Here is a 9,815-nt window from a genome sequence, read left to right as displayed (position 1 = left end):
ATATAAAAATGTTATAAACTAACATACTTGTAGACGAAGGAGATATATTTCTTACTCTTCAGAAGATAGCAAAATCCCTTGAAGTACTGACTTGACTGTTGAGTGCCCTCGCAGCAGTCGCACCAACAGGCGTTATAAACCCAAATAGATGCCTGAGCAATGTTCAGAGGCTTGGGAATCACCAAAATGCAAAAAGTGAACTGTGTCCCTAACCTGAGCAATGTTTCTTTCATGGGAAGGAATTAAGGAAACCCTAAGTCCCTAACCAAAATAAAAATGCAATTTATTATTTTATTATTTTATTTTTGCCACCGATGTTGGCACTACGATTTTTTGATAATGGCATACACTCAGCTTGTCTTTATTATTTCAACATCTGTCAAAAGGTTATTATAGTTCCCAAAATGCTCTCAGAAGCTAATTAAAAGGAAAAGACAAGCTAAGTTTATGTTTGGGGAAATCTTGTAGCCGATCCACAGAGTTTCTAGTAGTTTTCCTAAAAAAAAAACACTTAAAAATATACAAAAAATGGCATTGATTAACGGGGCGAGCGGGGAGGGGACAACTACATCCCCTTCCCGCACCGGGGAATTTTTAAATTCCCCTTCCCCTTCCCCTATCAAATCGGAGAATCCCCGCCCCAAACGGGGCGGGGCGGGGCGGATCCCCTCTTTTTCGGGTGAAATTGCCAGCCCTAGATCTTGGGGTATTCTAGTCATTTTACCCTATATGAGATTATTTTGATAATTTTTATGTTATAAGGGTATTTTAGTCATTTTGCACGACTCGGGGGTATTTTTTCATTTTACCTGGTATAGGGGTATTTCAGTCATTTTGCCTGACCCGGGAGTATTCTAGTCATTTTACCTAATATGGCATATTTTTATCATTTTTATCTCATGAGGGTATTTTTAGTCATTTTTACTTGATGTAGGGGTATTTCAGTAATTTTTCATAATCTTGGGGTATTCTAGTCATTTTACCCTATATGAGGTTATTTTGATCATTTTTATGTCATAAGGGTATTTTAGTCATTTTGCACGACTCGGGGTATTTTTCATTTTTACTTGGTATAGGGTTATTTCGGTCATTTTGCCTGACCCGGGGGTTTTCTAGTCATTTTACCTAATACGACGTATTTTGATCATTTTTTAATGTCACGTGGGTACTTTAGTCATTTAACACTTCTTTGATATATTTTGGTCATTTTAACCCCTTACGGGTCACATTTGGATTTATAAATAACCTCTCGCAGTAAGGAATTATAAATCCAAAATATTACACTAACATGAGGAATTTGTAAATCTTGCGGATTTCATTCAAATCCAAATCTAGATGTCATAAAGGCTTGCCAAACGCCGAATTTGGATTTAAAAATCCAAATTCACCTTCAAATCCAAATCTAAGGGGTATCCAAAGAGGCCCTTACTAAATTTAACTCTCTTTCTTAATGTAAAATAAAGCGATCTTATGTGCCATTGTAAAGGCATTACTATGACCGTCAGATCGACCTGACTTTTGTCTGTTGAATATGGATTGTTGATCTCTTTTGATCAACCTCTTATGACCATCCATTTTTTACAAGGCACTTAATTAAATGACTTGGAACATTCTATAACGCCAGTTTTTGGTAATTGTCAATGGGCCCCTATGTCAAAGAGTGATCAGTTAATTTCTGCCACGTGTATGGTGTAGATGCAACAAGAGCCATGATACACAATGGCTTTTAGCGCCCCATATTTTTTTTTTCTCTAAAATTAATTTCGCACTGATCCAAATTCTTAATGTCTGAACCCTACATTTCAGCCCCTTAATTACTCTTACCTCATAATTATAATTAATTAATTTCATAAATTTAGTTAATGTTTGGTTCGTATAAGAGAGGAAGGTGAGGCGTTACAGGCGCTGCTCATTCTCAGCCGTCCGATGTCCTCCATGATCGACGGTCATTATTTCTTCTTACCATCAGACACAGAATATAAGCTAAATTTTGGCTGCTTCTTGTTAGTGTCTTCTCTTTACGAGTAGATGAAAAAAACACCAACCCAAATCAAGCCATTTCCCTAGAGAAAATCTACACTACTTAGTTCGCTCTTACTGTCCTTTCTTCCTCCTTTCTCTTGCTCCCTTTCATGGAAAACGGCACTTATTTTCTCAAATCACCACTCCAAAGATTTCTATCAAGTTCTAACGATTTCTCGGACGGAACAATTGTGAAACGGGAGAAGAAGAATGAGAGATTAGCTGATCAAAATGGGTTTGGTGATTATTCTCGTGGTGCAATTGAGAGTCCTCCATGTGGGGTTTTCTTCCTTGGTTCGCAAGAGAGGAGGTTTGTTGATGGGTTTTTTGCAGATGGAGGAGAATCCTTGAACTTTCGGTATGTGAAAAACGAATTTCTTATGGGTGGAAATGATAAGATGGATATGAGAGGAGAAGAGGAAATTTCGAGAAGAAGGAGAGTGGGAAGTGGTTCTTGTTCTAATGTAGTGAAAGGGCAGTGGACAGCTGATGAGGACAGGTAAGATGAGAAAAAAAATTTATTTTACTGTAGTATTTTTATTTTTTATTTTTTATTTTTTAATGGCGAAGAAATAAATTATAGAAAAAATGAGAACCTGAGGATCAACTCCGGATCGAGATGATCAATCTACAACCATGGAGGGGTAAATTAATGGAAAAGAAAACGAGAAAAAAAATTCAAGAATAGGATAATCCACATTAAGGGGTGAGAAAATAGAACACCTCCAATGCTACCCTGGAGGCTTCCATCTTCACTAAGGCTGTTGGGCTCTCTATTTGCCGATCTTCTAATATGACACAAAGATATAGAAGATCCCTCTACCTTATCCATGATCTCATCAATCCATTGTGCGATCGCCAAGGATGAGGAAGAGCCTCTATCAACCCATTTTATCACGTTTAGTGAATATCTCCTTCCACTTTAGAACAATCCACTTTACTGAAGTACTTATTGATACTTTCATTTCTTTCATTTTTCTTTTTCTCCTTAATGTTTCTTAATTTCAATCTATAGATGGGGTACTGAAGTGACTTTTTTAATTTGTAATTTTATTCAGGTTGTTGGTTAGATTGGTTACTCAATATGGTGACAAGAAGTGGTCTCAGATTGCCCAGAAATTGGTTGGACGAATTGGGAAGCAGTGTAGAGAGAGATGGCATAATCATCTTAGACCGGATATCAAGGTTCTTCTTCATTAAATTTACCAATTATAATAATTTTAGAGTGTTTATAAAACTAGAGTAGTCCAACAGCTTACCCTTGTGGTTTGTTTATCTTTTAGGATTTTCCATAAGTGGGTTTCGATTTCTACAAAAATCCTGTTATTGGTCTGTATAAAGACATGCTTTTCGGTTACTTTTTATTGTTTTTGAGTAGTGAAACATGCAAGCAACAAAAAATGCATTTTTCGGGTTTTTTTTTTTTTAGCCCTTAATTCTATATGATAATTTTCTTTATGGTCTAAGGTGTCAAAGTTAATTTGAGTGTCTAAAAGCTTCTTTATCCTTTCATTTGTAGTTTAACAAGCAAACCCTAAAGTTCCATTCCAAGTTTGTCTCTCTCTTTGTTCTTTTTGGTTACTTCTTCCTCAACAGGTTTATCTCCTTCTCTTCCATAATTATTATAAAAAAGCCAATAATCTGTTAAAATATGTCCTCATGCTATATTACCAAGAATTTTTTAATCAACAGTTACACTTTGTTGTCTTTTGTTTTTAATTAACACGTTCTATGTGTTTTACATTTTGTTTTCCCTTTTGTTCTTTACTTGGCCTCCTGTTTATAGAAGGATACATGGACTGAAGAAGAAGAGAGTATGTTAGTTGAAGCACATAAGAAGATTGGGAACAAATGGGCTGAGATTGCAAAGAGGATTCCTGGAAGAACTGAAAATGCAATAAAGAACCACTGGAATGCCACAAAAAGGAGACAGAATTCAAGGAGAAAGTGCAGAAAAGCAGTGATCCAAGGAGGAAAATCTAAGCCATCTATACTACAAGACTACATTAGAAACTTAAAAGCCAGATCCATCACCACCCAAGACTCCCCTTTGGCCACCCAATCAACCAATGTTATACTTCCAAAACCATCAGCATTTCCAAGTGATTCTTCAACCTTGGTCTCCAACATATGTAGCAATGCTCTAGACAAATTTCAACTTGAACAGCTTGAAAAGACTCTTTTGTCTGATGATTCTGTCTCAGATGATGACCACCAATTCATAATGGATGAACTCGCTTTCTTTTCTCCCTTTCCAGTGACAAATTATTACAATGTTAATAGCCTACATGAAGAAGCTACAACTCCTTCTACAGTTTCTAGTTCCACTTCAACCCATCTGTATTCAGATCTTTATCTGTCCGCTCTATTGCATGGAACAAATTCTCCTTCCACAGAAAGCGATGAATACAAAAATATGGATTTTTTTATGGAACAAGACCAAGCTTTCTCGAGTAAAAGTAAAGAGATGGATTTAATAGAGATGGTTTCATCTTCTCAAGTCTCTCAGAGGAGCACTAGTCGCTTCTACTAACTATAATACAAAAGAATGGTTAATTTCTTCCTTTGTAACTGGATATGTAAATTGAAGATGGGTATTTGGGAAAGTGTAAGGAGGGATTCCTTTTTTGGCATTCTGAGTGAAACTGTTAGGATTCGCTGTGGTTTTGTTTGGACAAGTGTTAAGTGATTTGTGACAAGAAATCTCGAGGTTCTAACAGATGGTGTCCATTTACTGTTATTCGGTTGCATTTCTATCATTTCCTCTTTTGTTTGCTCTTTCTATTTATTTTCATTAATTTCTCTTTCTCAACGGCCTCTGATCTTGAAATATCTCTTTACAAAAGGTTGTTAGAAGCAACCAACCTTCATGCAATACAGTAAAAGATGGAGAATAAAGCTCTCTCTCTCTCTCTCTCTCTCTCTCTCTCTCTCTCTCTCTCTCTCTCTCTCTCTCTCTCTCTCTCTCTCTCTCTCTCGTGGTAGTCTGTTAGAAAATCTTCTCTAATGACTCCATGCATGTTTCTTATTCGTCTCCTGACTTCAACGTCAGGCCATAATACGTATTAGCAATCAGTGATGCAACGGGAAAATTAACCTTCTCTTGGTGGAATTCCTGACTCATTAAATTAATTTATTCCGTCTTTATTGCACTAATTAGTGTAATTAATTACTTGGAGTTAGTTTTAACAATTCCTTGCCATTTGTGGGAGGTGCCCTAACAAAAAAAAAAGGAAGCTTGGCTTAGACCTACACTATTTGTTTTTCTTAACCGACATGGAAGTCAGATTTTAAATTTGAAATTTTAAAAAATAAATGATATAGTTGCGCCCTTTTCTTCCCTGGGATAGCCCCTTTAGTGTTAATCAGTAGCCATAAATACACTAGAGGCAGCTGTCCCAAAGAAGAAAAGGGGGCAGCTGTTTGGATACACAGATTTTTGAATCTTGGATTTCCTCCAAATCGTTGTTGGGAGACGAGAGAAGAAGGAGACCAACTGATTGGTATAAAAAAATGCCTCTGATTGGCGCTTTTCCGCAACTTCTTGGTGAACATGCAATAATTTATGAATATTAAACCTTTAGATGTGGTGCCTATGTTGAAATGTTGATCTTGAATCCGATGCTTGGAAGTCCTATATCGAAGATTCGAACTCAATCGATGGCCGAGATTGACCTAAAATTGATTTACTTGATCACTGTTGGTTAATGAAATTGTGTTGGTTGATGTCTTCATAATGTCTGTAGCAACTTCTCTGTTGAAGATGGGACCGAAATCCAACTCCTCTCTCAAGTGCGAGCTATCCCATCTCATGGTCTACCAACGACTGCCGTTTCAAGTGATTCGATTCATGGGTCAATATTTTGCATCAGTATGTTGGTGAGCTATGAACCTCTGAAAAAGTGGGACACAGAGAAGGAAATGAAGATCGATGGGGTGTCGATGCCTAGCAGCCGGATATGAAAAAGGTAGGATAAGAGAGAGCTAGGGTATGGTAGTCCAAAGGAAACACTCTTGTACTCTCAAGAGGGTGTGGCCTTGTCAGCTACTTTCGTTTTGCAACACTTGAATGACGCTTCTAGATTTTCCACGATATATATACTCTCGAATGATGGTTGTTAATCTTTTCGAAAACCTCCTGAGAAACTTTTCCACTTTTGGTTGCTGGAATTTTTTTGGTTCTTCGGATTTTTGTGGAGCAAAAAACTTCCTGGGAGATTGGTGGGGGGAAAAAACTCCCTGGAAGTATCTCGGTAAAATAAAAATCCTATGTCTGGTTGTCCGGACTATCGTGGGAAAAAAAAATGCCTTGTTTGGTTGCTTGAACGGTTGGGAAGAAAAAAAATTCTTCTACAAGTTTATTTTTGGTTCCTGGGAGTTTTTTTTTTTTTCCTTCTTAGGGTTTCGTGCGGGGTTATTTTGGTTCCTGGGATTATTTTGGGCCCACCAACCAAACGTGTGTTTCCAGCGGAAATTCCACAAAAGTCCCAAGAATCAAAAAAAATTATGGCAACCAAATGTAGTACCAGAAACTTTTAATCTCTAGCATGGCCTATTATTTAGTTCCATTCATGATCATATCAAGGTCCAAAATCAATTTCATGGGAAGAATTTTCATCTACAAACTTAGAGAGACTTCTCATCCACACAATGGCCACATCAGTACCAATCACATATGCGCACCTAAGGCAAACCACCCTCTCACTAGGTGGGAGATTGTCAACCACCTAATAAGTCACCCATATAAGCTAATTCACCAACTGGTGTGACAATGCAAGTGACTGCGTGTAATATGTATCCAGGGATTGTCATGTGATGATCTTCTCCAGTGGCCACGATCAAATCATCACGTATCTGCGATGAAGGGCTGATGGCCGCATGATCAAACAAGGTTGATATAATTGTTTTGCTAAAAATGATTAATAAATCCTAAAATTGGACGGTCACCAGAGGAAGAGAATGAGAGACTAGGTATCTTTTTATAGCGTTTTGTTTTCCAAATCCGCTATCGGGATGTTCATCTTACTTAAACTAAAATTACCCAAAACTTTAATTAGTTTTTTCAAACACCCCAAACCACGAGCTACCTATTTATATTATATCATAGGGTTTCTAATCACTTATTATAGACACATCATCCCTAAAGTCTCATATGCCAAGGCAACGGTCTTAAAGGACTATTCACCTGAATGCAGAGTATATCTATAGGGAAATGTTATCAGCACTACTGTATTTTGATGATGGCACTACACACTTTATTAAAACTACGGTACGGCCCGCACCATAAGATGATCCAAACCGTCTACTAGATGGGCCACAGCCTAAATAGGTTGTGTCCCAAAAATTATTTCCGTAGGTTGATCCTAACCCTCCGATCTATAAAACGGTTAGGATCCACCCTCTAAAATTCAGATCGAAGGATTAGGATCAACCTATGGAAATGATTTTTGAGGCACAACCTATTTAGGCTGTTGCCGATCTAATGGACGGTTTGGATCATCCTATGGTGCGGGCCATACCGTACGTTTTAATAAAGTGTGGAGTGCCCTCATCAAAATACAGTAGTGCTGATAACATTTTCCATATCTATAATATCATATCATATCTAGTCATTTAGCCACTCATCCGAACCTCATGTGCCAAGACAACGGTCTTATCGGATTACTAACCAAACAACTGATTTTGAATCCATAAACTACAAAATCCCATGATAAATTATCATATTATACCAAAAAAATGATGTTATATTACAAGAACAGTATAAGATCAGAAATAAATCAAAAAAATATTACAGCTACTGAGTAAGCAATTATCTTTGTCTCCCTCTCCCTACATCCTTTTTCTATTCATTCTTCTTCTTCTTCTTTTCTGTTCTCAGTTTCTCACTATGCTCACCAATTGCTATTCTCACAGATTTCACACAGCTTTCCTTGAGATCCCAAGCTCATAATACCAAAAATCCCCCAAAAAAGTCTTCGCAGCATCTAAGCTCGGAAAATAAGGAGGCTCTAAGAAAATCTGAGACAGAGGATCAGACGAAGAATCTATATTCAAAACTGCTCCATTCCCCTTACCTTCCAAACTCCCCATCACCACCACAATCAGCTCCCTATACGAGAAGAAAAATCTCTTCACCGCAGCTTCAATTGCCTGAAAAGCCTGTAACAAATGAATCTTGTTAGAATCGCTCCTCCTATGATATAATTTCATCGCAGCTTCTTGAATCCTTGGCCCTCCCTTTGGATCTACTTCTACACCTAAAATCCCTGGCACCTTGTGCTTCAGATCTTTCGATGATTGCGTCAGATCGAAAAGCGCCTTTGATCTGAAGCAAAAAGCTTCCGATTCTGATGCTTTGATCGCGAGCTGATTCTTAAGACGGAGAAAATCGTCTGGATCCATTAACAGGTGTAGATCTTCGATCTCAGATAAAAGCTTCCAAATCCGTTCTAACAACCAGCAATCTCTTTCAGCTTTTTCGTATTCTTTTCCCTCAATCCGATCCCGGATCCGATTCAGGAGCTCTTTAGCTGCAAAGATCCACGATTCTAAGATCTGATGAGCGGTAAAAAGCGTTTGATTTTCGTGATTCTCGAGGTTTTTGTAATCCATAGGGCTTTTCTTCAAGGAATGGAGATCGGACGGTTTACAGACGAGATCGTATTCTAGATTAGGTTTTCCGGCGAGATTTGGCTCTCCTAAACCTAAAGTAAAAGGAGATCTCTGCATGTGGCACTCGATCGCGAACCCGATCTTCGAAGCTACGTCCTCCGATTTCTGCCACGTGGCGAGTCTCGGTAACAAACTCGCTTCACTCGTCCGGTTCACGACGGAAATCGCTCCCGGAATCTTCCATACCTCCTGCAAGCTCCCATCGCGCACCAGAAAGCCGTTCGATTTGCTGAGATCGACGATCGGAGCTTTGCCACGTGTGTGTTCATCTTGACCGTCCTCTTCGCAGATGATCGCGATGAGCTCGATCTGGTGTACGGTCAGGGATTCGAGCCTACGTTTCCACTGGTTCCGGTTCGCGTACGGTCTCGGATCCGATAAAACAATTGAAACGAACCGGAACGTGATTTCTAAAGCTTGCAGAGCCGGTCTGAGGAGTGTTTCGGTCTTCCAGTTTGGGAACTCCGTACATGTCCAGAGCTTTGAAAGCTCAGGAAGGCGGAGATATTCCTCGTAAGCTAAGGTAGAGGAAGGAGATGCCGATAACGTATCGCCGGTACGTGCCGGAGAGGAAATCGGACGGTGAGATTTATCGGATGGTTTCGCTGATTTTGGAGACATTTCGGGTGACATCTTAGCTTTCCAATCCAAATCAACCATTTTCCAAAGAGATGAAATAATAATAAAGAACAGATTTACAGGTGTTGTTTTGAGTTTGGGAGAGAAAGGAAAAGAGAGATTTGTATTTATAGGGGAGATTTTGGGGGTGTGGAGAGAAGGCGTGTGAAAGGAAAGAGGCTTTGTTAGACTAGAGAATTTCAAAGTTTCGACGGTGAATATAAAAAAAAATTAAAAGAAATTGGGGGAATTGAGCTTATCCAGTTACCTAACCCAACACGCCACTCCTCACATGATCTTTTGTGAGGGATCAGTACGAAATGACGAGAGTACCCTTGTTGAAGGTTATCTCTTTCGACAGTGGTCTTAGTTTATTCTTTCCTCGGAAGTTTCTCCCGCGTTAGGAATTTTCCACAATCGGTCTTCGACTGGAAAACTTCTTACACGGAAAGAACAAGGTATTTGTAAATTACTGTCTTACCCCATGTCTTAATTAAAACGGA

At 38.7% G+C, this 9,815-nt stretch overlaps 2 protein-coding genes across 2 annotated transcripts; one reads left to right on the top strand and one right to left on the bottom strand.

Moving 5' to 3' along the window:
- The first annotated feature begins 2,038 nt into the window (after window positions 1-2,038).
- On the top strand, window positions 2,039-4,794 carry LOC143878439 (transcription factor MYB119-like). Its single transcript, XM_077380731.1, has 3 exons — window positions 2,039-2,521; window positions 3,081-3,207; window positions 3,809-4,794. Exons 1-3 carry the CDS (start codon window positions 2,133-2,135, stop codon window positions 4,553-4,555), a joined length of 1,263 nt encoding a protein of 420 aa, XP_077236846.1. The 5' UTR covers window positions 2,039-2,132; the 3' UTR covers window positions 4,556-4,794.
- A 2,924-nt stretch (window positions 4,795-7,718) lies between these two features.
- On the bottom strand, window positions 7,719-9,498 carry LOC143879923 (nematode resistance protein-like HSPRO2). The gene has a single exon (XM_077382618.1). It carries the CDS (start codon window positions 9,352-9,354, stop codon window positions 7,939-7,941), a length of 1,416 nt encoding a protein of 471 aa, XP_077238733.1. The 5' UTR covers window positions 9,355-9,498; the 3' UTR covers window positions 7,719-7,938.
- Between the last annotated feature and the right edge of the window lie 317 nt (window positions 9,499-9,815).

This window comes from Tasmannia lanceolata, unplaced genomic scaffold (assembly GCF_043159265.1).
Source record: "Tasmannia lanceolata isolate RefF3 unplaced genomic scaffold, GAP_Taslan_0.1 ptg000006l, whole genome shotgun sequence".
Taxonomy (NCBI): domain Eukaryota; kingdom Viridiplantae; phylum Streptophyta; class Magnoliopsida; order Canellales; family Winteraceae; genus Tasmannia; species Tasmannia lanceolata.
Note: the sequence above shows the minus strand (reverse complement) of the source record. Positions and strands in the feature narration are given on the sequence as shown.

Bases quoted from the DNA above. Each gene is read 5' to 3' on its own strand.
- LOC143878439 (XM_077380731.1), top strand. From the start codon at position 2,133: ATGGAAAACGGCACTTATTTTCTCAAATCACCACTCCAAAGATTTCTA. The intron at 2,522-3,080 runs GTAAGATGAGAA...AATTTTATTCAG, and splicing joins TGGACAGCTGATGAGGACAG to GTTGTTGGTTAGATTGGTTA. The intron at 3,208-3,808 runs GTTCTTCTTCAT...TCCTGTTTATAG, and splicing joins ATCTTAGACCGGATATCAAG to AAGGATACATGGACTGAAGA.
- LOC143879923 (XM_077382618.1), bottom strand. From the start codon at position 9,354: ATGGTTGATTTGGATTGGAAAGCTAAGATGTCACCCGAAATGTCTCCA.